General features: G+C 47.0%; 2 protein-coding genes across 5 annotated transcripts; one reads left to right on the top strand and one right to left on the bottom strand.

Annotated features, from left to right (window-relative positions):
• Positions 1-311: 311 nt before the first annotated feature.
• On the bottom strand, positions 312-22,353 carry GGCX (gamma-glutamyl carboxylase). 4 transcript variants are annotated; one of them, XM_044772762.2, is made up of 17 exons: positions 22,222-22,353; positions 21,725-21,776; positions 13,096-13,399; positions 12,248-12,418; positions 10,948-11,106; positions 10,454-10,619; positions 8,725-8,803; positions 8,150-8,256; positions 7,105-7,268; positions 6,489-6,754; positions 6,219-6,350; positions 5,692-5,843; positions 5,079-5,248; positions 4,763-4,893; positions 4,318-4,465; positions 3,960-4,155; positions 312-3,521 (listed from the first exon to the last, which is right to left on the bottom strand). In XM_044772762.2, exons 4-17 carry the CDS (start codon positions 12,360-12,362, stop codon positions 3,335-3,337), a joined length of 2,172 nt encoding a protein of 723 aa, XP_044628697.1. In that variant the 5' UTR covers positions 12,363-12,418; positions 13,096-13,399; positions 21,725-21,776; positions 22,222-22,353; the 3' UTR covers positions 312-3,334. The 4 variants fall into 4 exon arrangements, with proteins under 4 accessions (XP_044628697.1, XP_014708307.1, XP_014708308.1 ...); XM_014852821.3 differs by lacking the exons at positions 13,096-13,399; positions 21,725-21,776; positions 22,222-22,353 and adding an exon at positions 12,817-13,045; XM_014852822.3 differs by lacking the exons at positions 13,096-13,399; positions 21,725-21,776; positions 22,222-22,353 and adding an exon at positions 12,641-12,749.
• VAMP8 (vesicle associated membrane protein 8) lies at positions 22,247-25,599 on the top strand. Its single transcript, XM_014852825.3, has 3 exons — positions 22,247-22,384; positions 23,734-23,892; positions 25,150-25,599. The coding sequence occupies exons 1-3, from the start codon at positions 22,382-22,384 to the stop codon at positions 25,288-25,290; spliced, it is 303 nt and encodes a 100-aa protein (XP_014708311.1). The 5' UTR covers positions 22,247-22,381; the 3' UTR covers positions 25,291-25,599.
• Positions 25,600-25,916: the final 317 nt, after the last annotated feature.

Here is a 25,916-nt window from a genome sequence, read left to right as displayed (position 1 = left end):
AATGAACTAAAATGGAACTTAAAATTAACAGCAAAGATACAACTTTCCAAAGGCTTACTCAAAGTTTGTGGAAGTTTGGGGGCCGGCCAGGTGGCACAGTGGTTAATTTTGCACGTTGCACTTGGCAGCCTGGGGTTTGCCGGTTCAGATCCCGGGTGCAGACATGGCACTGTGTGGCAAAGGCCATGCTGTGGTAGGCATCCCACGTATAAAGTAGAGGAAGATGGGCACGGATGTTAGCTCAGCGTCAGTCTTCCTCAGCAAAAAGAGGACTGGCAGTAATTAGCTCAGGGCTAATCTTCCTCAAAAAATTTGTGGAAGTTTGTATAGAAGGCTCAAACAACTCCAACTATCCTTTCTCAAGCCTAGGAGCTAAAGTATAGGCTGGAGCCACTTGGCACATGTTTTTACCAGCATGTATGAAGTCAGGTGGTTCAACTCTACTGTGTGCCTGCTGCAAATGTGAGACTCGAGGAATGCTTGCTTGTACCCATTTACCTGGAGGTCTAAAAATTGAGAAATCATAGGGATGGTAAGATTTAAGTCTAATTTAGGAGTATCCAACTCTAACCTACTCAAAGTTGAGAATCTCAACTTTGCGAATAAATTTCGAAAAGCTTAGATAACGCATTACCGGCTGAACACAACCAGGTTGACCAAATAAGGGAAATGATGAGTAGGTCCCTGTAGGCTGGTGGTAGCACCAAAGTAACTGTCTTAAGTTTGGGTTCAATATTTACTAGGAAAATCCTTGCCCTCAAGGGATTTGCACACTAATGACTCACTTTGCAGGTGCTTGTTCTTTGCCCCTGGGGGAAAAGAATCCTAAAGATAAGAAAGTGGAGGAGCATTAACCAGCCTAGAGAGAGTAGAAGCAAAGACATAAAATGGGGTGAAGGTCATTACAAATAGTTGAACAAGCATGAAGTGTGAGTGTTATGTAAAGAAATGTCAAATATTTCATGTTTAGGTTGAAAAATTTGTACCAGCCATCCTACAAAGTTTCAAAGGGGGTGACATCAGTCAGACGATATCCAAATGCTGGGGGTAGAAAGGATACTAAAAAGGAAGGTGATAACCCAGTCCTAGGACAGCTGTAGTTGCACAGGGCCTGATTCCTCCTGAAACCTGAATAACCAAGATCTCCATTGAACAGCTTTTTTTAAAATCAGTATTAGGCCCATTTTTCTCTCCACCCCACCCCAATATTTCCACTGGGAAAAATGAGTCAGAGAGGTGGTAGGTACACTAACAGTTTGGAGAAAGCAGCATCCTTGCCTATATTAGGGAAGAAGGGATGAGGGGAACAGAAGATAGCTTAATTTACTGGCAAAGCACACAGTGTCACTGAGAGAGATGCAAAAGGGTCAAAAACCAATGTTTCACCCATACAGTGCCTTGTATGAATTAGAGGGACTTAACTGTCAGACCCTACTTGGCCTCTGTGGTGCCCTTATTCAGGCCCAAGGTGCACAACCACATGGTAGCCCTGCTCTGGTCTATCCCTAACTAGATTCCAAGATAAAGGCTGAAAGAACACAGAGGTACCAGAGATGGCTGATGACTCACAAATGACTTGGTCAAAAAAATACAGTGGCATTCATTAATGAAGCAAGTGGACTGGGGATGAATGTAAGTTCTTTTTAGGACAGTTTGAAAGCTCTGGGATATCCAGGTGGGACTGGTTAGGTACATAGGTCTTGTTAATACTGTCAAGACAATTCCACCTCCTAGCAACCCTGTGTAGAGCAGAGTAGAAGCCTGCCCGGTCTTTTTGTGCCATCCTCTTGCCTTCTAGTGCAATATGGGTTTTCATGGCCATTTTTTTTGGAAGTGGATGGCCAGGTCCTTCTTTCTAGTCTGTCTGACTCTGGAAGCTCCACTGAAAAATATCCACCATGGATGACCCTGCCGGTATTTGAAATATTAGCAGCATAGCTTTCAGCATCACAGCAACACTCAGCCACCACAGTATGACAACCAACAGATAGGTGGTGTGGTTCCCTGACTGGGAAATGAACCCCAGGCCACAGTGGTGAGAGCCCCAAATTTTAACCATTAGACCACCAGGGCTGGCTGATAGAGGTCTAGGGCATAGGAAAGAAATCTAAGCAGGATCACTGAGAACCATGGAGTGGACATAATCATCCAAAGTGTGTACAGTGAAAAGGCAGCTGCCTCGGAAAGAATCCTGAGACCACTGTCCAAGGGGGTGGGGTGGGGCATGGGAAGAGAAGCCTGAAAATAGAGATGCAATCTTTTATCAAAGTTGGTGGGACTGCCAATTTACTGCCAGTCTCTGCCACGAGACCCGAGCAGGGGCCTTTTATTTATTTTTATTACTCTATGCATTCTCACTTCCTAGCCCAGTGCCAGGCCTTTGAATTTTCACGGAATTGAGAAGCTTCCTGAATCACCCTTGTTCATCCAAACGTACAAAGTGACTATAAACATTCCCTAAACCCTCACCAAGTTTGGTTAATTCTTACTTCACGTTCTGCTTACTGAAGGCTATGATAATGCTAAATATACTAAGCTTATTTTTAGAGAAATGCTACTACCAATCATCTAAATTCCCTTATTAGTTTAACTTTGTGCTATTCTAACTACTTGCATAACTGCTGGTGAAAAACTTACTGGTTGTATAGATATTAGGAACAAAGAAGGAACTAGAGCTGTAGTGAGAAAATTACTCTGCGTTTAGACCCTGATCACTATCCTAATCATAATTACGAAGACGAGTTTTAAGCTACATTATTTCAGAATTATTGTTGGTGATACTGAAAATTACAAGAGGCAGGGTATTTAGGACCTTAAATCAAATGGACTTGTGGTTCAAACCATCAATCCGTCCCTTACTAGGTGTATGTCTTTGAGCAAGTCACATTACCTCTCAGTCTCACTTTCTCCAACTGTAAAATGGGGCCACAATGGCTATTAAGGACTAAATGTAATAATGTAGGCACAGTGCTTCACAGTGCCTGGCACACAGCAAGCACTTGAGAAGAGTCAGCTAGTATTTTCATCATGGTACATTAAATTTCTTTCCCCAAGGAGCCAGTCACTTTAAACCTGACTCTTACCCCTTTATCCTAGAAGGACATTTTCACATTGCTTTTAACCCCTTCTTAGCCCCTCAACCTTAGCTTGATAAATTATTATCCTTGCTTTACTTACTTGGCTCCTCTAAGCTATCATCTCTGAATTTAAAATAGCTATGGAGAAGGAAGAAAAATGTAAAAAATATCTGAAATATTTTCAAATAAACTTCCGCTGTGTAGGTAATGGTCTTGTCACTGGCTGCTCCCATATCTGTATCCAACGTCTGGCCCCCTCAGAGCTCTGAGTGGACAGGGTCAGCATTTGTTTCAGGAGGATTTGAAGAATCTGTGTCTGGAGGACTCGACTCTCCAACTGGCTCAAAGGGTCGTAAGTTTGCGTAAGTCACCTCTTGGGCCAGCTGCTCCAGGGAAGGACGGCCTAATGCCAGATTTCGAAGTGAAATACAAGTCATCAGGAAGCTGAAAAAGAGGGAAAAGGCCATGCAGTCCATACTCCTGTTTCAACATTGGAATTCCTGCCTAAGCCCTTTGGGCCCACATGGTCCTACCTCCTCTCACCCAGGCATAAATGAAAATCTCCTCCCAGTGACCCCTACATCCCAACTGGAAGGGCACCCTACTCCTTATAGAGCCTGGAAGAGGATTCCGGGGTCGGGTAGGAATAACCTACAGGGAGGTGGAAGATAAGCTGAGGCAGAACAAGACAGCAGGCCATCAGACAGAGATCATTTACTCTTCCATTAAATCAGGGGGAAGAGAACAAAGAGTGAAAAAGAGGGATTTAGTGCTAGAATGTCCTTTCCTGGGAGAGAGTCCCTACTGTTACCCTCACCAGAGAAAAGTTACCCAGATTACAAACATCTGACGGCAATGACAAGTATTGTGGGGAAAACTTACCTGCGGCGAAAGATATAGAGCTTTCGCAGCAAGAAGCGGAAGAATCGCTCATGAAAAGGGGTATTTCGCCGGCGTTCAATCTCCTGGAGCCTTTGCTGGCGTCTAAGGAAGGTCTGAACCAGAGGGGTTGGCTCAGGGCCCCCTTTTACTTCCCCTTCCAGCAGAGGTTGCAGCTCTGGAGGTAGAGGTCCTGTTTCTGCCGAGAAGATGGCAAAAAGAGGAATCACTGAGAGAGAGAGAGAGAATTCTCTCTCTCAGATCCCCCTTTCACCAGCTAGAGACTTCAAGGTCATTCTTTAACGGCTAGACCTCATTCACAACCCCCACTCCCTGTCAGCCCCAATCTTCAGGTACTCACCACTTCCATTCTCCACCTTCTCCTTTAATTCTTGCAGATATGCCAGGTCTTTCTCCAGTGCAAGCTCGGTAGTATTGACATAGACGTACATGTAGCAAGAGGGACTGGGTGATATCGTATACACCTTATGGTACTCACCAGCAGGCAACTGACAAGCAGGAAGAAATGGACGGATTTCACTCTCTAGCCTTTCCCTAGCCAGCCTATGGGCTCCTTACACTACACCCCCCTCCCCCGCCCTCGCCTCCAGGCATCTTTCTTCTCATCGGGTTTTGGAGTCCAAAAGAACTCATCCCTAGAATCCTGGATGAGGTTATTCACAGCCCCAGGGCCCTTGCTTTTTGAGCTCCCACTACATCACTCCTATAGTAAAGTATTTTGAGTCTATAATAAATTAACTCCACTTATTGAAACTTTTCTGTCATTGTTAATGCCAACAAAATACCTGCATTTTTTCTCCCTCCTGAAGAGTCTGGTTCTTCTGTTCTGCCAGCAGCTCCACAGTCACCTCCCCCTGCAGCAGCTGGATGCTAGTGTTGCCAAGGTCTTCACTCACAAAATTCTCCAGGTGCAGCCCTGCCAGAGGCAACAAAGTTCCCCATCCATCCCCACCCATGGTAGAGTGAACTCACTCCCAGCCAGAACAGAGACATCATATGGTCACCACTACCACCCTTCAGGTTTCAAAAACATTCCTCCCACCAGGAATGCCCCCTCCTCCCTCTACCACATGCAAAGCCTCCCCTTGCTTTGCTCCATACCAGGGAAATCCGCAATGAAGACCACCTCCGTGTGGTTGTCCAGGCTGCTCTTGATTTCCTGTAATTTGGCCCTCCAGGGAGACAGGTCCATCAACAGTGGCTGTAGCCAAGGTGTACGCTGGAAGGGAGACCAGGTGGCCTGCACAATGTCCACACGAGGGTCAAAAATCCTTAGGAAAGAAAACCATGTTCTAAGGAGGCCACAACCACCCACCCACCAGAACTTCCGGTTCTGTTCCTTTCATCACCGTTTCCAGATAGAGGGAACAGGGTTTCCTGATAGAAGAAATGGCCTATGTCAACATGTTATTGCCAGTCTGGGGCAGAAAGAGGAGGGGAAAGAGATTCTGGAGCATTGGGAAGAATGGGGGTTAGTGGCCACCTGAGGAGAACGGTGTTAATAGTTTCTAAAAGAACAAGTCAGTTACCTTTCCTTCTGGATGATGGTGCCCCCTGCTGGAAGTAATCAGCTTTGCCCACAACCAGGTCAACAGGGACATGCACCAGAGAAGGAGAGCCTTTCAAGCAAGACAACACTGGGGAGCATGGGCTATTCATCTTGGCAAAAGGAGCTGGACTTCATTTTTCCCCCAACTCTGCTCCCCTTGCCCACCTCTGCTGGAAGCGGTCATTGATGGAGACCCAAATATCAAAGTAGATCTGGGGCTCAGTGACATTGTACTTGGGAAGCAGGTGGCTCAGGCAAGTGGCATATTGCTTCAGCATGTCTGCGTGATCCTTCCATCGCCGGCTCTGTGTGAATACCTGCCCCAAACCCCCATATTAGTCCCACTTCCTCATTATCACCTCCCAGACAGTTCATGCACTGCCAATGGCACAGAGAGATCCCTGCCTGCTGCCCATTTTGACCAGGAAAAAAACCCTGAATTTGTCTTTGGGGAAGAATCTTTCAATGCTGGGCAAGTGGTACTTACCTTTCCTAAATCTAATCTCAGTTCAAGGAAATAAATGACACTGCCCTTTTTCAACCCACATAAAAGAAGGTTCAACCTGGCTCCTGAGAAAGGGCAGAGTGGGCCCAAAATTGTTTTATTTTCTGATTGTGTTTAAGACCAAACCAGACCCTAAAGCTCAAGGGGCCCCTGAAGAACAGTGAATTGTCAGCATCAGATGTCTCACCCCAGGGTTAAGGTAGCCCAGCTCGCCGGTGCGGCCATCACGGTAGGTGATCTTCACGTGCTGGTGGGAGCGGGAGTGTACCATCATGTCCCAGGAATAGCCGTATAGCCCGTTTGTCCAGTTGTTATAGCCCTGAGAAGGCAGGGCAGAGGGAATCAGCTCAATGGTTCTCACATCCTCTAGTGAGGAAGGGCTACAAAACCAGTCCCATTCTTTCCCTACTGCTGTCACCTCTGCCACCTTCCAAGCTAAGCCCCAGCCCATACACACCTGGGTGAGGAAATGGGAATAGGGCAGGAAGAGCTGCTCCAGGAGGTAGAGCAGGGTGAAGGCAGTACCGAGCTGATGGCGCAGCCCTGGCTTCTGGCCACCTTTGGCCCGGCTCCTCTTATACATGCAGGAAGTGCTGGGCTGAGGGGCGGCCTTGGGGGGCAGCAGTTCTTGCAGCCTTCTAGGGCAGTAGGATACTAGCTTCCGAGGCCACTCAGGGTGGCAGAAGAGAGGGCTGCTGGCCAGCATGACGTAGGAGAACATACCTAGGAAAGCAGGAAGAAAATAAGCATTTCAGGAGTTTGGTTGGGGGGAACGTGGGTAATCCCCTCAACTCTCTTCCCTTAGGAAGCCTCTTCTAGGTATTCCACTTACGAGCAAAGAAGTTCTCAATGAGAGGATACTTACTTCCCAGAGATTCCTTACTGCACAACATAGTAGCTGAGCCCGGAAGCCCCAGTCCTCTCCTCCCCGTTTCTTTCCATTTCACAGTGACCGCATCTGGCTCACTTCAGCCCGTTCCCATCGCCATCTCACACTCCTAAACAATGCCTCTGGCTAGTCCCTCCCTGGAAGCCTGTGGTTTCCTGTTACCTACCAGACTATAGGTACTGACCAATGCTGAAAAGCTGGGAATTCATGCAGTGGAAGTAGGACACGAAGAGGAGGCCAATGGATCTTGAGGCATCAAAGAAGAGCAGGAAACCAGCTGAGAGGTCCAGTAGCAGGCCGCACCAGTGCACCACTACTAGACTAGTCATCTCTTCGGACAACACTAGTCTGCAGACACCAGGGACAAAGGTCAGGCACCTGCCCACTAGAGAACCCAGCATTCACAGCAAACGTACCTCTGCTACCCTGTCCTTGCCAAAGCATGTACCCCAGCAGGTGGGCAGAAGAACTCTGCACAAAGACACCCTATGGGAATAGAGTTTTCCAACCCCTTTCATTTCCACACACTTTAGGTGGCCAACGTTTTCCAAGATACCCTATGCAGTAAGGGCAGATCTCCTAGGGCAAAATTTGATGGAGAAGTGTGTGTGCTGTGCAGGACAGGCTCTTCATGCAGGTTACAAAGGAAAAAAAACTTTAAGACATGAATGCGTGACTAACATAATAATGAAGTCAACCTTTAGGAACTGGGAAATAACAGCGAAGAGGAAAAACAACACGGTAAAAGAAGAGGAAAGAAGAAATGGGAGGAAGAGAGAAATCAGAGAGGCAAGCCTCTTTTTGGTAAAGAGTTGGTAACAATGGCTTTGTCAGGGCAGGGACACTGTCCATCTTCTTGGTACACTGATTGAAGAATTCTGGCAAGAGGCTGAGGTGGCAACCTAAGGACATAGGCAAGCCCCCATGACAACTGCTGGGGCACTGACTCATTCACCAAGTCACCTAGTTTGGCTTCTTTCTTTTCCTCTTTTCATTTCTCTTCCCTTAGCTCCCACCCATATCATAAGTCTCCCAGGAGCAGCTAGGCCTAGATATTTTGCTATCATCAACTCTGCCTTCTGCTGAGTAGGAAAATGAGCGGACAGAGGAAAGCATGTGGCAAATTCAGGCAAAGCAGGAACAGCAGCCATCACTGCAGACCTGAGAGAGGCGAGTCACCCACTTGGTACCTGTGCCTCAACAAGGCCTCTGCCCTGACAGCCACTCACTTGAAGGGACTGAAGAGCCAGTGCCGGGACAGGTATTCCATGGAATAGCCTTCAACCCAGTCTGCGTCCAGCTTTTTCACCCCGGCAATGAAGTAAACAATGAAGATCTGCAAACACAAAATGCAAAATGAATGTTCAAACAAAAAAAGAACCTTGTTTTCCAGAGACAGTCAAAAATTAAATAAGTTCTGATCTCAGTTCAGGGCCCAAGGAAGATTAGATCCAGTCTTCTATTCACTCATCTCTGATATTCATTCATCCAACAAGTATTTGTTGGCATCCTACCCATGCTAGGCACAGCATTAGGCACCAGGGAAAGTCATGAAGCACAGATGTTATTCTTTCCCTCATGAGGATTCTACTCTAGCAGGGACAAAGCTCTATTCTTTCCTTGACAAGGTGAGAGAACCCAGAGATTAGAGGATTAGAAACAACAGAAAAGCAAGCGTAGCTTTCCAGCCAAAGGGAAAAATGAAAAGACCCAAGGAGGCAGAGTAGAGTGCAGCCTGGCAATGGGATGGTCATGCTGACAATGGCTATTGAAGAACACCTCCCTCTTTCCTAAAATCTTGTACCTGGCCACGTAGCACAGTGTAGTTCCAAAGGGGCACATGGGCATTCCGCTTACGGGCATTCAGCATGCCGTCCACAGACCTAGGCCAAGGAAAGTAAGCAATGAGGAGAGTTCCTTAGTGCAGCCACATTTCCACCTTTCTTTTAAAATATAATAATCTACCTATCCCAGGACATCTCCCATATCCTCTCTGGTCCTCTGGGCTTTCCTAAGGCCCTTTAGAATTAAATGAACAAATTATAACAGTGATTAAGTCGTAACAGAAATATAACTAGTGAGTTATAACAACAAAAAGTTCAGCATTTACTATTAGTTAGTTAGCAAGTTAGTTTGTTCTAATGGAACAAATCACGAAAAAGACTACAATGCTAGAATATAACTGAATTTGAAAAAGAATGAATTTGAAGGAGTGTTTGAAAAGCTAAAGCTATATGTAAATATATACAGTTCATTAAAAAACAAATCAATATCCAAGACAAACTGACATTTCACAGACCTGGATGCCAGGATCTAGTGGCAGACCGTACCTGCTAACAGTTTACCTTGGGAGAGAACTGATAAACCCAGGCTACTAAAACTAGATGTATTGTGGGGAAGCAGAAGGAAAGCAGGTTTTCAAGAAGACAATGAATGAGCAGAGTCTCTGGGAAAGGGGTAGCTTACACTTATTGTCAAGAGCCCTGGAGTCTGCAGTGAAGGAGACCTGGATTCTCACTTGTGCCTCTTACCTGCTATCTGACCTTAGGCAAATCCTTTCCTTCTCTAAGCCTCAGTTTCTTCATCTGTAAACGGGAATAGCACTACGGGCCTCATGGGGTTGTAATGAGGAAAAATTAAGCGTTTAGTATAGTGCCCGGCATGTGGAAAGCCCTCAGTAAGTGATAGGTATTTTTTTCAAATTGTGTAAAAAGTCATACAAATGAAACTTTTCAGGGATCTTCTGTCAAAACTGCCTCTTAATTCTACATGATCAGAGCTGGCTATTCTGAATGAATTGACAGGTTTACAAAAGGGGTATCTGTGTACTAATGAATGAAACTTAATTAATGACTGATAAATCACTAATGAATTCAATGTTTGAGATTTTTTTTTCCTTTACCCATCTTACTGACATGTCATATTTGCTTTTCACTTCATACTGGGAAGAATCCTTAAAGGTCATCTGCCCTGCGACCCTGTCTCCAAATCCCTTCTCCACCTGCGCTGAAAGATGGTCACCTAAATGAGAGGTGGGGGAGGGTTGCCTCCTCCCAGGACAGCACTGCTGAGCTGCCCTGCTGGGCCCTCTCCTTCAGACATGGCTTTGCCTCACAGCAACTTTTACTCTGGGCTCTAACTCTGCCCCTCTGCGCTCACACAGAGAAAGTCTGCTCCCTCTTCCACATGACCACCCTTGAAGTATCTGAAAACAGCTATGTCTGGCTTTAGTCTTCTCTTCTTCTCTCTAAGAGGATTACAGGAAGTGGATAGATCAAGGCACCTGGGGAAATATGGAAAGAGTGAAGGGGTGGGAATGGAGCCATTTTGCTTTTTGTCATCCCAAGTGCCCCAACCTCGCTGACCCTTCCCCCTCCCAAATCCATCCAAATGAAAGTGTGACCTTGTAACCAACCTTTGCAAAGAATGGCTGAAAATATGCTTGCTGGGGCAAATTCTAGGACTTCACTGGGCCCTATCACTGGTAACCATCCTGACCCAGCCAACCCCCCAATCTTTTCCCCTAGACTCACCAATAGTGGTTTGCATCCATGAATGTCAGCTGAAAGGCCAACAAACCATACAGATAGGAGTGGTTGTTCCACGACGTCTTGTCCAGGAGAAACACATACCAATATGGCAGCAGGAATAACACACAGCTTATCCGGTAGCACATCCCCAGCATCATGCCCAGTGCCCCTGGGATTTGTGGAGGAGAGGATTAGGAGGTCAAAGGGTCACCACAGGCCCAGCTCCCCTGGGACAGGCTGTGGGTGGGATTAAGAAAAATCATCAGACATTCCATAGTGAGGTAAAACTAAATGAAAATTAAATGTTATTTTAATATTTTTAAAAAGAGTTATGGGGTCACAGTTCAGATGATACACAGGTCAGCAAGATGAAATTATGAGTCACAGCAGAAATGAAATAAGGAACCCAAGACCTTGGTCATTCATCAACATGCTTTGTATTTCTGTGTTTTAGGCAGGCCAATCAATACTCCCATCTATCCCACAGTTTCCCTCACCCAGAAACATGACGGTATAGACAAGATACATCCAGTCAAGTGGCAGTGGCTGCAGGACATCCAGCAAGGGGAAGCGGCACACCTCCAGCCCATCCAGGTATTTTCGGTCCAGGGAGCTGAGCCCCCGCTCCTGGGGAATGTCTAGCACCATCAACAGCCCTAAGAAGGCAGTGGAGGAGGGGGCAATTAGGCTCAGCAAAGGAAGCAGTGGAATACACTGGAATACAGTCGAGCGCACCCAGCTCCAGGGTCAGACTTCTCTCCTGATTGTGGCTCTGCCATTTATTCATTCATTTAACAATAATTACTGAGTGCCTACTCTATGCTACGTATTAGGCCAGTTGTGTGGTCTCAGACAGCCACTGCACCTCACACTGAGCCAATTCTTCACTTGTGAAATGGGGCTCATAATATTTTACAAGGTTACAGAGAGGGTTAAATGAGAGAAGTGAACAAAATGCTATGAAAGTTGTTCAGGTTTTGATAGTTATATTTATAAAGGTCTGTCCTACTGGGATACAGAAAGTGCTCTAGGTGGTGCTTCGTGACCTTTTCCGGGCACAGCGAGAAAACAGCAGTATTTGGCTAACACTCTGAGGTAAACAGAAGGGGCCACTCAGGTCAGGAAGCCAGCTCCAGTCAAGGCAGGGTTTTTCAACCTCAGGACCATCCCCATTTTGGGCTGGTTAATTATTTGCAGGTAGGGGCTATCCTGCATATCACAGGTCATTTAGCAACATTCTTGCCTCCTACATAGACGCCAGTAGCCACCTATTCCCCTTCCCCCTAGGTTGTGACAAATAAAAATGTCTACAGACATTGCCAAGTGTCCCTGGGGTAGCAAAATCGCCCCTAGTTGAGAACCACTGGGCTAAGGGGATTAATATCTCAGCACATCTGCAACCCATTCCAAGCACACATGCTGTGGCCTCTGAGTTAGGAAGCTCCACATTAGGGAGTCACAGTCAAAACGTCTGCCCTGTCACCTCTGCTATTTCTCTGGAGTCTAGTCTTTAGCATAGTTCCTGGGCAACTTCACTCCACAAGCAAAATGGGTCCCTGTTCCTCTGCCCCTCTGTTTCCTAGAGCCTCAGATCAAAGCATCTCTGGCCTCCAAACCCTAATCAGAGGAGACAAAGCTGGGTTTGATCCTTAACTCCACAAAGACCTCTTCCAGGATATCAATATCTTCAGCTCTGAGGAAAAGGGTAAGTCCACTAAGTAACCAAGAAATGGACAAGGGACGACTATCATTCTCCCACCCCCAACCACACTGGCCCCTCCCAGAAACTGGACTTACCAAAGAGAAAACGGAAGACAGCCAGACTTGCAGGATCCATTGGTCGATTCAGCAGGGTCACCAGCCTCCCCCAGCTGGACACATCTGTCCACTCAAAACCCAAGAGTTTCCCCATTCGGCTGCCCTGACTGGGCCCTGAGGTCTGTCCAGCCTTGTCTTTCTGTGCTTTATCTGCAAGCAATAAATGGAAAAAGTGTGCATGAGCGCGTTGGGGTGCAGGTGCTTAAAAACAGGCTCCTGCCCAAACAGCAGAAATCACAGCCCCAGCAGCCCCCGGGCTTCTGCCTACCTGGGTTCTCCCACTGATCTGTGATCAGAAACATCCCTGCAGGGCAGCCCCTTCTCCAGGATCGCCCAATGCCCCAGAACCCCCCTAGACCACAGCCCCCTCACCGCAAAGAGCCCCCGAATGTCATCATCACCCCGAAGCCGCAGACGGCAATCTCTCTCTACAAGTCCCTTCCCAACCGAGGCCCCCTTCCGCAAGTCCCACATGGCGGTCCTCCTGCCCCGCCCCTCGGAGACCAGCGCCCCTTTCTGTCCGCCACAGGGTGGGGCTCTGAGCCTACCTGAGTGCGGCGAGGCCCGCGCGGACAGGGAAGGCTCCGCCATGGCTCTACCTAGGTAGGTCGGCCGCAGCAGCCCCTTCCGAGCAGAGGGCGTGGCGAGAAGCCCCTCCCCTAATCCCCGCCTCCCCGACACATCAGCAGCCAGACGGCCTGCCGGGAAGCGCCAGGACTGTCGTGACGGGCCCTGGCCGGCGGCGCCGGGTTCCCTGCTTGGCGGCAAGGGGCGGAGCGAGGAGACGGGGCGGGGCGGCGCAGGCGCGAAGAAAGGGGTCGCTTTACCTGGTGATGGTGAGGCTGCGGCAATTCCGGCACGCCCCGTCTTCCGCCGCGGGACCAGTCTCGTTCCAGAAGCCTCCCGCGGCCCCTCCGCGCTTTCAACCCTGAGCAGACTCGGAGTTCCCCCCACTTCCCATGAGGCTTCTGCAGGTTGTTGCGTCCCTGCGGTGCTCCTTGACGTGAGCGATGCGGACGCAAATGTCAGACTCTTCCCCAGGGAGGGTGACCGCCGAGTTGAGGACGCGCCTGGAAGGGCTGCCGCAGCCTAGAGAGCGTGTGCGAGTTCTTTTATTCCCTCTCCCAGTACCTGGCAAGAACGAGAGGTTTGAAAGCAGCAGGGGACACCGGGACAGCGTAACTGCGGAGGGGATGCAGAGCAGGGGCAGTGAGTAGAGTGTGGTCCCTCAGGGGAGATTCTTAGAGGTGAGTCTGCGACACCACTGGAATTCTCCGCAGGATAAGAGGAAGGCATCCCAGAGCAGTGGTTCTCACGTTATTTTGGTCTCAGGACCCCTTTACACCGCTACACATTATTGAGAACCCTGAAGACCTTTTCTTTCTTTTTCCGTATTTGCCCTATTGGAAATTTACGCTGACAAATGTTTAAAATATGTATTGACTCACACACAAAAAGGAATAAACCCATTACATGTTTACATAAATAACATTTTTATGAAAAAAGTATGTTTTCCGCAAAAAAAAATTGCATGAGAAAAGTAGTATTGTTTCGCGTGCAAATCTCTTTAATGTCTGGCTTAATTGAAAACAGCTGGATTCTCATAGCTGCTTCTGCATTCGATCTGTTGTAAAGTGGTGTTGATTGCCGTAGATGAAGGAAATCTGGCCTCACAGATACTTAGAAGAGGGAGAAGTATTTTAATAGCCTTTTTAGATAATTGGGGATATTTTTGATACAACACCTAAACTTAGAAGTGGTAGTTTTTTAAAGGTTAGTCGGATGTGGAATCTGAAACCATATTAAGGAACTTTATGCTCTATTACTTTAAAATCATTGGTATATCTCGCATTTTGAAAGGACCTCTTATGAATGCATGACTTTGTAAAATCATACATATCATCATTTGGAAGACACTGGTTCACTGAATTATGCAGCTCTTCCAAACACACAGTCTCTTAAATGTTGGGAAGCTGCCAAGTTCACAGCGACAGATACAAGTTTTCCAAAATTCTAATTTTCACTTGAAAGGTCAAATTTTATCGTTGGCATCAAATACTGTCTGTTGTTTTCCTTGAAGGAACAGGCTTACTCCTTTCGTTTTTGAGAAAATATCTGCCAAATGTGCCCGTTTGAATAACCATAGTTTGTCCGATGTCTTTTCAAATAAAATGGTCCTTAGTTCAAAAAACAAAAAACAAAAAGATGCTGAACATCTTATTTTGTTAGGGAATTGCAAATTAAAACAACGAGATACCTGTTAGAATGGTTGAATTCCAAAGCACTGACAACAAATGCTGAGGAGGATGTGGAGCAGTGGGAGCTCTCCTTCATTGCCGGTGGGAATGCAAAATGGTACAGCCACGTTGGAAGATGGTTTGGCAGTCTATTACAAAACTAAACATACTCTTACCATATGATCAGTGATTGTGCTCCTTGGTGTTTACCCAAATGAGTTGAAAACTTATGCCTACACAAAACCTGCTTGTGAACGTATAGCAGCGTTATTCATAATTGCCCAAACTTGGAAGCAACCAAGATGTTCTTCAGCAGGTGAATGGATAAACTGGGGCACATCTATACAAGGGAGTATTGAGTGATTAAATGAAATGAGCTATCGAATCACAAAAAGACATGGAGGAAGCTTAAATGCATACTGCTAAGTGAAAGAAACCAATCCGTAAAGGCTGCATACTATATGATCCCGGAAAAGGCGAAACTACCGAGATAGTAAAAGATCAGCAGTTGCCAAGCATAGGGGGAGGGAAGGTTGAATAGGTGGAGCACAGAGGATTTTTAGAGCAGTGAGACTATTCTGTATGAGCCTCTAATGGTGTCATGGAGCATACATGTACAGCAAAAAGTGAACCCTGATGTAAACTATAGACTTTGTTAGTAATAATGTATTAATGTTAGTGCATCAGTTGTTACCAATGTACCAAACGGATGCCAGATGTTAATAATAGGAGAGATGTTAATGTTAATACTGGGAGAGTGTGAAGGGGTGTATGGGAACCGTCTGTACTACTCAAAAAAAAATCAAGTCTATTAACTTAAAAACAAAAGTTATTTCAGCTCACAGTTTAACTGCCCAAGTCCTTTGTCTCAGAACAACTGACTTGGGTATATAGAAGCGCTGTGTGCGTATTTCCCATTTCTTCACACAAAATAGTAAAAAGGTGTGTACTCTAGTATCAAGAGTTAATAAAATTAATAATTTTATTTTGCTTCTTTAAGGGTGTTAATTGAAAATGGCATTTTAAAAAATTGCAAGGGCGCGGCAGGGAGCGATGCAATGATGACTACTACAGTTTGGTGTCACTGTCTCATTCCTGCTAAGTTGCCAACAGTTTTACCCACCATTGCTTTTGCATCATTGGCTTGGCGCAAATGTCAACACAGTTAAAAAGGCAAATAACATCTCAGGATTATTATAGAAGTACTTTTGTTGTGGAAGACTGTAGAAGTTCATGGACCATGTGCTGAGAACTGCTATCCTAACAAGGAAAAGAATGGCAGGGGTAGATGTAAAAGTAGGGATTACTGGGGACAGATGTGTTTGGCAGGTGGAATCACTGGGCTAACAGTGTTACTGCTCTCGAAGGTCTGGCCCACTTCTAGGGCATCCTAACAGGTAAGGCGGGACAAGTCACTTTGGAAGCCATAGATCCGTTTAGGGGATGGCTCTCTTAACCTGCTGTCAAACCCCAGTCCAAATGAATTCAGTGTGGGTTGGGAAGTTTGGGCTAGTTCTTCTAGGACCACTCAAAATTAGATGGTTCCACCAAGTCCAGCATTTATGGTCTGTTACATGCCAAGAACTGGACAAGTTACAGAGGAGGAAACGGAAATGATTAAGTTGTGGCCCCTGTCTTATAGGACTTTAAGGATAAGGAAACATAATAAAAGAATATAGAAATAATAGAATAATAATAATAGAATGTATGTAAAAAGTCATAAGTATTAAATGAGGTTCAAAGTGAATTATGACTGGAGAAATCAGGAAAGTTTTTTTGAAAACTTGAGCTGGGCTTTGAAGAATGAGTACAATTTTGAGAGGAGAGAGGGAAATCAAAAGTTCTTAATAGGGGGCCGGCCCTGTGGCCGAGTGGCTAAGCTTGCAGGCTCTGCTTCGGCAGCCCAGGGTTTCGCTGGTTTGGATCCTGGGTGTGGACATGGTACCGTTTGTCAAGCCATGCTGAGGTGGTGTCCCACGTGCCACAACTAGAAGGACCCACAACTACAATATATAACTATGTACCAGGGGCTTTGGGGAGAAAAAGGAAAAATAAGTCTTTAAAAAAAAATTCTTAATAGTTGGGTGAACTGAGAGCATTCTGGGTAAGAGAAATGCAGCTAATAAATGAGCTGTGCTAACTCAGCACCTCTCCATCCCATGATTTTAACTTGTTTCTGTTCAAAGAGTTGATCTCCAGTTTATCCTTTCAGGACCAATATACAATATACTTGTGGCATTTAGCATTCATTTATCCATAAAATTTAATACAAATAAAATAGAAATAAAATACCCAAAATGTAGAAAAGAAACTTATTCATGGGTCCTGTCTAATGAAAATTATCTTTCTGTCTGGACTGTGAAGAAAGAGGCCCTCTTTCAGATCTCTCAATTCAGTACTCCAAACATTTAGTGAGTGCCTACTATGAGAGGGGTATATGTAATTTTCTCTGAGGGGTAAAGTAAAGACACAGCCCCTGCCTTCACTGAACTGAGTCTCAGAGGAGTCAAATGCGTATGCAGTTAATGGCAAAGCATATTATGGATTCTATGAAAGATAAAATGTGACAGAGATCAAAAGAGGATGTTAGGGGGCCAGCCACGTGGCCGAGTGGTTAAGTTGGTGCACTCTGCTTGAGCAGCCCGGGGTTTCACCAGTTTGGATCCTGGGTGTGGACCTAGCACCACTCATCAGGCCATGCTAAGGTGGCATCCCACATAGCACAACCAGAAGGACCTACAACTAGAATATACAACTATGTACTGAGGTGCTTTGGGGATAAGAAGAAGAGAAAAAAAAAAGAAGATTGGAAACAGTTGTTAGCTCAGGTGCCAATCTTAAACAAAAAAAAAGAAGAGGATGTTAGGAGCTGGCCCAGTGGCATAATGGTTAAGTTCACGGACCCAGCTTCGGCAGCCTGGGGTTTGCAGGTTTGGATCCCGGGCACAGGCCTAGCACCACTCTTCAAGCCGTGTTGTGGTGGTATCCCACATAAAATGGAGGAAGGTTGGCACAGATGTTAGCTCAGGGGCAATCTTCCTCACAAAAAAAAAAGTTATTTTGGGCCAGCCCAGTGGCATAGCAGTTAAGTTTGTGCACTCTGCTTCGGTGGCCCGGGGTTTGCTGGTTCAGATCTCAGTGTGGACCTAACACTGCTTATCAAGCCATGCCATGGCAGGCATCCCACATATAAAATAGAGGAAGATAAGCACAGATGTTAGCTCAAGGCCAGTCTTCCTCAGCAAAAAAAGAGGAGGATTGGTGGTAGATGTTACCTCAGGGCTAATCTTCCTCAAAAAAAAAAAAGAGGACATTAACCTCAGTAGGGAAATCTGGAAGGCTTCATGGAAGCAATGTCTTAAATATGAATAGACTTTTCATAGGCTGTGATGAGTGAAGCAGCATATTCATTCATCATGAGAAAAGTCCACTTGAGCAAAGATATAAAAAGGGATGGTGTGTTTCGGGAAGGGCATGTAATTTGGTATGAGTGGGGGGCTGGGAGGTGAGGCTCATGGGAGGTAAGCTTCAAAAAGCGGGTTGAGAACAGTCTTGGAATGCCAAGCTAAGGAGTTTGGGCCTTACCCTTGGGGCAGGGTGGAGCATACTCAAATCTGTGTTTTGGGAAGATAACAAGCAGCCCCGTGGGGAATGGATGGACAAAGAAAGGTTAGTTTGGAGGTGAATGGAATTATTCCGAGAAGAGAGTATGCTGGCATTACCTAGGAAGCAGGAGTTGGTGTGGAAAGGAAGGGGTAGATATGAGAGACAAGACCAAGATGGAATCAAGACTTAGTGATGTTCCATTGCATATGTCAGATGGCTTAGGGGTTCCTAGCTTGGGAAACTGGTAGCATGGGAGTATAACCCAGGAGGAGGAACATGGGGAAAAGATAAAGGGTTTGGTTTGGCTGTTGGAGGTGTCTCTGGACTGTGCAGGGCATTGGAAAGGCAGCAATGGCAATTGAGAGAGTTGAGAGAGAGCACAGGGCTGGAGATAAGATTTGGGGCTTGTCCATAAATGGCTGTTGAAAATGTAAAGGCATTGCACTTCCCTAGGGAGACGGAGGTTGTCAACCTCGGCACTATTGACATTTTGGTCTATATAACTCTTTCTTGTCGAGAATGCTGTCCTTTGCATTGTAGGAAATTTAGCATTCTTGGCTTCTACCCATTAGCACACCCCTCTAGTTGTGACAACCAAAAATGTCTCCAGATGGTGTCAAATGTCCCCTGGAGGGCAAAATCAACCCCATAGAGAACTGTTGCTCTAGGAGAGAGTGCAGAGTCAGAAGAGAAGACGGCCAAGGGCAGAACCTTTGGGTTCTAAGAGCATGGTCAGAAAGGAAGAGAACATATTGGGAGAGATGGGGGTGACTGTGTCGCAGATGGGGTGGCCCATTGTGTGACAGCTTACAAAGAAGGATTTGGACACAAAAGAGGCCTTGGCAGTGATGAGAGCTTTATGATTCTTCAGGGAGCAATTTCAGTTGAGCCTCCTGAATGTGCCTTTTCCTTGTTCTCTAGCCTTTTCCCTGAGAGGTACAGGAGTAAACTGCCCACTTGGGCCATAAATAAGAAGACTGAGATATATACTAATGTACCCCAAAGTTTGCCTAGTTGCTTTGCAGGCTGTTAATTTTCCTCTTCCCTTATTTTCTCATTCCATTTTCTCTATTAGTCTCCTTTTTCATCTGTAAAGTGCTTTAGCAGAAATATAGAAATATATACCCATATCATTCAATCCTAATAATAACCTTGCAAAGCATCTTTCATTCTTATTCCCATTTTTCAGATGAGGAAACTGAAGCTCCCTGAGGGAAGTGGCTTGCCCAAGACCACACAGCCAGGGAGTAGTAGAGCTGATACGCAGATCTTCTGATCACAGGGGGACTGAGAACACTCTCTGTCACACTACGATGGCTTCTTTCACTGCAACTCCTACCGCCCAGCATCTTTTCCTTACACAGTTACTGACACTCCATTTCTCCTGGGATAGGGCCTTCATTGACTGGAGAGGAATCAATGACTTTTGTTTCTCTTCTTGTACCCTGCCCATTGCTGCTCATAATGTGTTGTTCAATGCCTTACTGAATGTCTCACCTTGTGAGGGTATTAGCAAGGTGGTCTTCTGACAAAGGGTAACATCGTAATGTTTGCACAGGTGAGGCCAAGCCTGCAGGGATACTGCCGGGTGAAGAGGTCACAGGCCCAACTTTGGAACCCCCCTGATGGTTGCTGGGTCTAGGCCAAGGGTCAGCTCCCTGAGGGACACCAAAGTACATCCAAGGCTGGCAGGGGCATACCAGACCCCAAACTCCTCAACCTTATTCCCACGCTGGGGTTCCCTCCATTTCTTCCTGTTCCCCTCAGTCCTCCTACTCTGGTCCTTTGTTTCTTGGTACCACTCATGTTCCCCTATCCACTACCTCACTTAGAATCTGAAACTCTTAATAATAGTAATCACAATAGCCACCGTTTACTGAGGATGTTTAAGTGCCAGGCACAGACAGTGAGGTAACTGAGGCTTAGAGATGTTATGTAAATTTGTCCAAGGTCACATAAATATTAAGGTATAGATCACCATTTCTAGTAGAAGTACAGACATGTAATTTGAGCCACATTTGTAATTTATATTTTTCTACTACCCAAATTAAAAGAGAAAAGAAACACATGAAATTAATTTTATAATTTTTTTTTTTGAGGAAGATTAGCCCTGAGCTAACATCTGCTGCCAATCCTCCTCTTTTTGCTGAGGAAGACTGGCCCTGAACTAACATCCGTGCCCATCTTCTTCCACTTTATATGTGGGATGCCTACCACAGCATGGCTTGCCAAGCAGTGCCATGTCCACACCCGGCATCTGAACCAGCAAACCCTGGGCTGCCGAAGTGGAATGTGCACACTTAACCACTGCACCACAGGGCCAGCCCCTATAATTTTTTTTTTTAAGAGCCACACTCATTCTTGTCGATACTATCTAGGGCTGCTTTTTTTTTTTTTTTTTTTGCTGAAGAAGATTTGCCATGAGCTAACATCTGTGCCAGTCTTCCTCTATTTTGTATGTGGGTCATCGCCACAGCATGGCCATCAACCAGTGGTATAGGTTCATGCCCAGGAACCAAACCAGGCCGCTGAAGTGGAGCATGCCAAACTTAACCACTAGGCTATGAAGCTGGCCCAATATTTTTTTTTATTTAACCCAATATATCCAAAATATTATTTCAACATGTCATCAATATATAAAACTACTAATGAGATAGAGATATTTACATTCTTTTATTCATAATAAGTCTGAAATCTGGTGTGTATTTTACTCTTAAATCACATCTCATTTCGGACTAGGCACATGTCAAGTGCTCAACAGGCACATGTGGTCAGTGGCTTCTGTATTGGACAGCACAAGTATAGATCAAGGATTCTGACCTGCCTCCACTTGGCCATGTTGTAGCCTTTCTAAGGATGGTGAGGAGTGGGGCAGCCACATTCTCTGTGAAAGCAGGCTGGTACTGTCCACCAAAATTCAGGGCTGCAAAATATGATCATCTAATTGGGAATTAGATTTCATTATAAATTAGAATAAAGTGTCTCAAAATGCTACAGAGGTCCAAAATTTTATTAGACCTTTTAAAAAAGTATTTGTTAGAGGGACTGGCCCCGTGGCCGAGTGGTTAAGTTCACGCGCTCTGCTGCAGGCGGCCCAGTGTTTCGTTGGTTCAAATCCTGGGCACGGACATGGCACTGCTCATTCAAGCCATGCTGAGGCGGCGTCCCACATGCCACAACTAGAAGGACCCACAATGAAGAATATACAACTATGTACCCGGGGGGCTTTGGGGAGAAAAAGGAAAAAATAAAATCTTAAAAAAAAAAAAAAAGTATTTGTTAGAGAAGCTGACATTTCCCCCTTGGAACTGGGATGGGACAGGAATGTTCCCGTCTGCATGTCTCTGTTACTGTTCTGACTTGATAAACACCATCCGGGAAGAGTGGATTTTCTCTGGCCTGGAGCCCGGTTGGTGGAAAAATCCTTTGTCCCGGGCCCCCTCTCTGGTTTATAGGGCAGTCCTCTGACCGTTTTTGAGTGGGCTCACCAACTCCCATGGTGGCCCCTGAATGGAAATGTAGGATTGTTGAATTTTGGAAGGAAGGGAGCCATTGTTTCCTGATTTGCACAGTGGACAGTCCTTCGGTCCAGGCACTGCGCTGGGCACATTACCTGTGCAATCCTTTTACTCCTTACCAGCGCTCTCTGAGGTCTGCATCAGCACCTGCAAAACCCAGAGAGGCAAAGAGGTTCACTCAGGGTCATGCAGCTAGTAACTCAGACTCTGACACCAGAGTCCGGATCACAGCATTCCATTTGGGAGTTTTAGTGCTTTCTGCCCACCCACGGACATGGGAACAATGGCTGTCCAGCAAAAAATGTTCGTATTTCCGTTTTGTTTCCCTGTGAACTAGGCCGGGCAGGGTGCTTACAGTCGATTTCAGTCTCTAAGAATTGGGCTCAGGTATTCAGGACATGAAAAAAGGAGATGGCTGCCCCTTCCATATCAGGAGGCCCAGCCTCAGGAAACCTAGGAGGGCTGCTTGATTTTTTTTTGTTGTTGTTCCTAAGCAGTTAAAAAGACCTTTGGCTCCAGGGAGCCCTGTTGCTTTAAGCCTAAGCCCTGGTTTGGGAGGAGACTAGGAGGGCAGTAGAAGGTGTCCGCCTACCTGGGGGAACCTGCGTGAGGTGTGGCTGGAGCGGCTCGGGATGCGAGGTAGACGGGGGCGGGCTGAAAGTTGGAGCAAGCAGGAAGTGAACCGAGGGCCGCCCCAAGAGGAAACAGACTAAGCAAGTTCAGCTGCTGACAGGCCCCAGCCGTTCGGAGACATGGTGAGTGAGCTGGGAACTAGGAAGGGGCTGATTTAAAGACAAGCCAGAGGGGCCTCTGGGCTGGGGATCGGGAAAGGAGAGTTGGTGGCAAAGTCAGAGGGTTGGGCCGGCACTGACTGTGGCCTCTGTTCTGTGATGACTTGGCGCCACAAAGCTCTGAGCTGCCCTGGCGGGTGTTCCTCCTCCTTCTAGACTTCCTTCCCTGACCTCAGTGCTGGCCTGGAGCAGGCCTTCGGTGGATGGGCTTGGGGAATCCGAATTCCAGGCAGTGAGCTGCCGAGCGAGCGGCCCTTCATCTCCTCCTCCAGCCCGCGCAGTCGGCTGGGTGTTGTGACACTCTGGGCAGCGCCTCTGCTGTTCCCAGCGCAGATTCCAGCCCAGCGGCAGGAGCTCTTCGCCTCTGCCTTTCACTTTATCCCTGTACAGAAACTCCGAATATTTGTCTCTCCTCCAGTCCAGGGAATCGGCCTCCCCTCCATAAACATGAGGAAGAGAGCTGAGGGTTTGTAAAAGAACCACAAGTTGGTTCTCTGCGATAATCTAGTTTGGATCCACATCCCTGGCCTGTGTCTGGAGGTCCTGTGGGTCGGAGAGGGAGGAGCTTAATAACGTTTTTCCCTCGTTTAAAAACCTTATCATGAAGCGTGATGATGAGGCATCAGCCAGAGAAGACTTGTTTTCTCTTTTCCCCACTGCCCAGCCTGCTGCTTTTATTTAATATCTGCTTAAGCAGGCCAGTGGCGTGGTGCCTGCGCCTGGTGCTAGGTGGTGGGGAAAGCAGAAGTTTGTGGCCCAACGGCTCTCTCTTGGGGCCTTGTGAGGGACTTGGAGCCTAGTTGCTGTTGCTCTGGGTCACAGCAATTAGGCTGCCCGGGAGGCCAGAGGCGGAGCAGCTCTCCAGCTGATGTCTTGGAGAGAGGGAGAGTTGGGCTAGGTGAGGGCATTCTGCTGGCCAGCACAGATGTTTATAATAAGGACCCTGTGGGATCTGGGAATTAGGAGATAGCGCCGGGGTTCTGCGTTGTGAGATGCCAGCTCAGCCGTCTTCTCTGACCCTCTCTGAGGAGCAAAGAAGCAGTGGAGAGGGATTAGTGGTATGCCTCTCTTCTTTGTCAGGGAGGGCCCAAAAAGAAGTTTGATCTGGTCTGTCTAGCGACAGCTCTCATCTTCTGGGGCTTAAATAGGCATTTAGTTTTGACTACATGAGTAATACATGAAAACATTCTCTTTGTAAACATTTCAAGCTTTACAAAACACTAGGCCCACTTTAGGTCTTCCCCTCCTCTAGCCTCTGAGGCTGAGTCTCAGTTCCTCCACTTGGCCCGATTAACCCCTGTGTTGCTGTCCAGGAGGAGGGCAGTGGAGGTGAAGGAAATGATCGTGTGCGGGACCTGCGGAGTGAGGTGGAGGGAGTCAAGAATATTATGACCCAGAATGTGGAGCGGATCCTGGCCCGAGGAGAAAACTTGGACCATCTCCGCAACAAGACAGAGGATCTGGAAGCCACAGTGAGATGGAGAACCCACGGGAGCGAGAAAAAGAGAGCAAGGGAGGGTTGTTGGGGGTTTAGGTTTGGTGGTATTGGGAGCAAAATGGTTAGGAGGGAAGTCTGCCTTTTCACCTGTTTTAGGAATTGATGGGATCTGAGTCCCCACCTCTGATTCTGCTCTACCCCGCTGATCGGTACTGGGGTCCAGGGAATGCGTCCAGTGACTGGGGTTGGGGCACAGGGGCTGACCCTTGGAGGCGTTTTCTGAGACAGATAGATGGCTAATCCAGCCCGTGCTTTCTTAGGCTTCTCTCCTATGAAACTGATTTTCCCTTTGAAGGCTGCCACTGACAACCATTTGGACCTCACCTCCCCAGGACAAAAATATTGGCTCTGGAAAATCCTCCCTGGGCCTTTGACCTTTTCCAGTTCTTAGGCCCGGGGTGGAAAACTGTTAGAGTCTTGCTGAGTCCGCTTTAAAAAGAAGCTGGGAAGCGCAGTGAGTCTTTGATGCCGAGGTCCTTGCTGGCTGAAGGCTAGAATAATATCTCCCACACATCTTGCTAGATCTCATTCTTCTCTCTCTCCAGTCAGCTGCTCAGGAAGGGAGTAACTTTAAAGTTCAACAAAGGCTGGAGCCTAGGGTTCTATGTCTATGGCGAGGGACTGGCTGTGGCTTTCTGAGTCCTGTGTGTAATCTTGGGTAGAGCTTCTTTTTCTTCCTGGGACTCAGTGTTTCTTTCTGCAACCTTACCTGGGGAGCATGGCCCAGGGAAACTTAATTTCTGCAACTCAAGTTGGGAGAGGAAGAGCAGTTTCCCTCACTTCCAACCTCCATATTCCCCTGGTCCCCCTTCAGCTTCAGCAGTCCCCATGGGCAAGGAGACATGGAACCAAGGAAAGGTGCCCACCTGGAGCTTGCACCCCTCGGTCCCAGTGTCTGCCTCCCAACGGCGGACTGTGCTGCCAGTGTTGTGTCCCTGGGTGTGAGCGAGTGTAAAAGGCCCTTTACTGGGCATGATCAGTGCAGGGGTAAGAAGAGAAGCGGGCAGGCAGGGGCCCAGGGGGAGCCCAAGAATTCTAAACTTGAACCTGGCCCACCAGATTGTTATGAAGGTATATTTGTCAAGGTAGGAGGACAGAACATGTTTTTATTTAACAGTCTGTTACCTCAACTTTACCACTTCACTGTTTAGGTGTATCGCACATGGGCCCCTGTTTGTACTCCTTTTCCAGTCGGAGGCAGCTCTGGCTCACTCTACCTTATCCCCAACAGTCCGAACACTTCAAGACCACGTCGCAGAAGGTGGCTCGGAAGTTCTGGTGGAAGAACGTGAAGATGATTGTCCTCATCTGCGTGATTGTTTTTATCATCGTCCTCCTCATTGTGCTCTTTGCCACTGGTGTCATCCATTAAGTAACTTAGGGAGCCCCCTCCCACCCTGCCCTCTTCCTTGGGGCAACCCTCCATAACCGGTGCCACGAGGGGCCCTCTCTCCTACTCTTCTCCACAGGGAATGCTGCTCGGTCCTCCTGCCCCTCACTTTGAGGCGCGTCTGCCACAATGTCTGCCCCAGGGAGCACTTTGGTCCCCGAGAAGGAGAGAGCTGGACTGTGATTGCATTTCATGGGTCCTCAGAGTTGGCTGGAGAGACCCAGAGGGCCCAGCTTGTGGCTGGGAAACTGCTGGTGGCCGGTGGGCAATAAAGACCTTTCAGTATCCCTACATGTGTGAGGTACTTCCTCCCTTTCCAGTCCTCCTTTGGACCTTCTATTTCTTTTCTCCCTTAGAACACCCTCTGGCTAAGATTCTCCTACCTGAGGCCCAGGTTGTTGGAGAGCATATGTTTGGAGAAGAAAGATGGGGCCTCCCTGTCTTTCTTCATTCCTCCTTATTCTGTTCATTTTCACAGGTCTCACAAACAAGAATTTTCTGGGGGTCTTGGCATATGGAGAATTCAAAACCTTCATGGCATTTTAGCATGGTGTGCAAGACTCCTAAGTGTACCCCTTAAGTCTTGCCATGTCCCTTTATTACTTTTC

Source organism: Equus asinus, chromosome 6, assembly GCF_041296235.1.
Source record: "Equus asinus isolate D_3611 breed Donkey chromosome 6, EquAss-T2T_v2, whole genome shotgun sequence".
Lineage (NCBI taxonomy): Eukaryota > Metazoa > Chordata > Mammalia > Perissodactyla > Equidae > Equus > Equus asinus.
The sequence above is the reverse complement of the archived record's forward strand: the minus strand, read 5'-3'. Positions and strand labels throughout refer to the sequence as shown.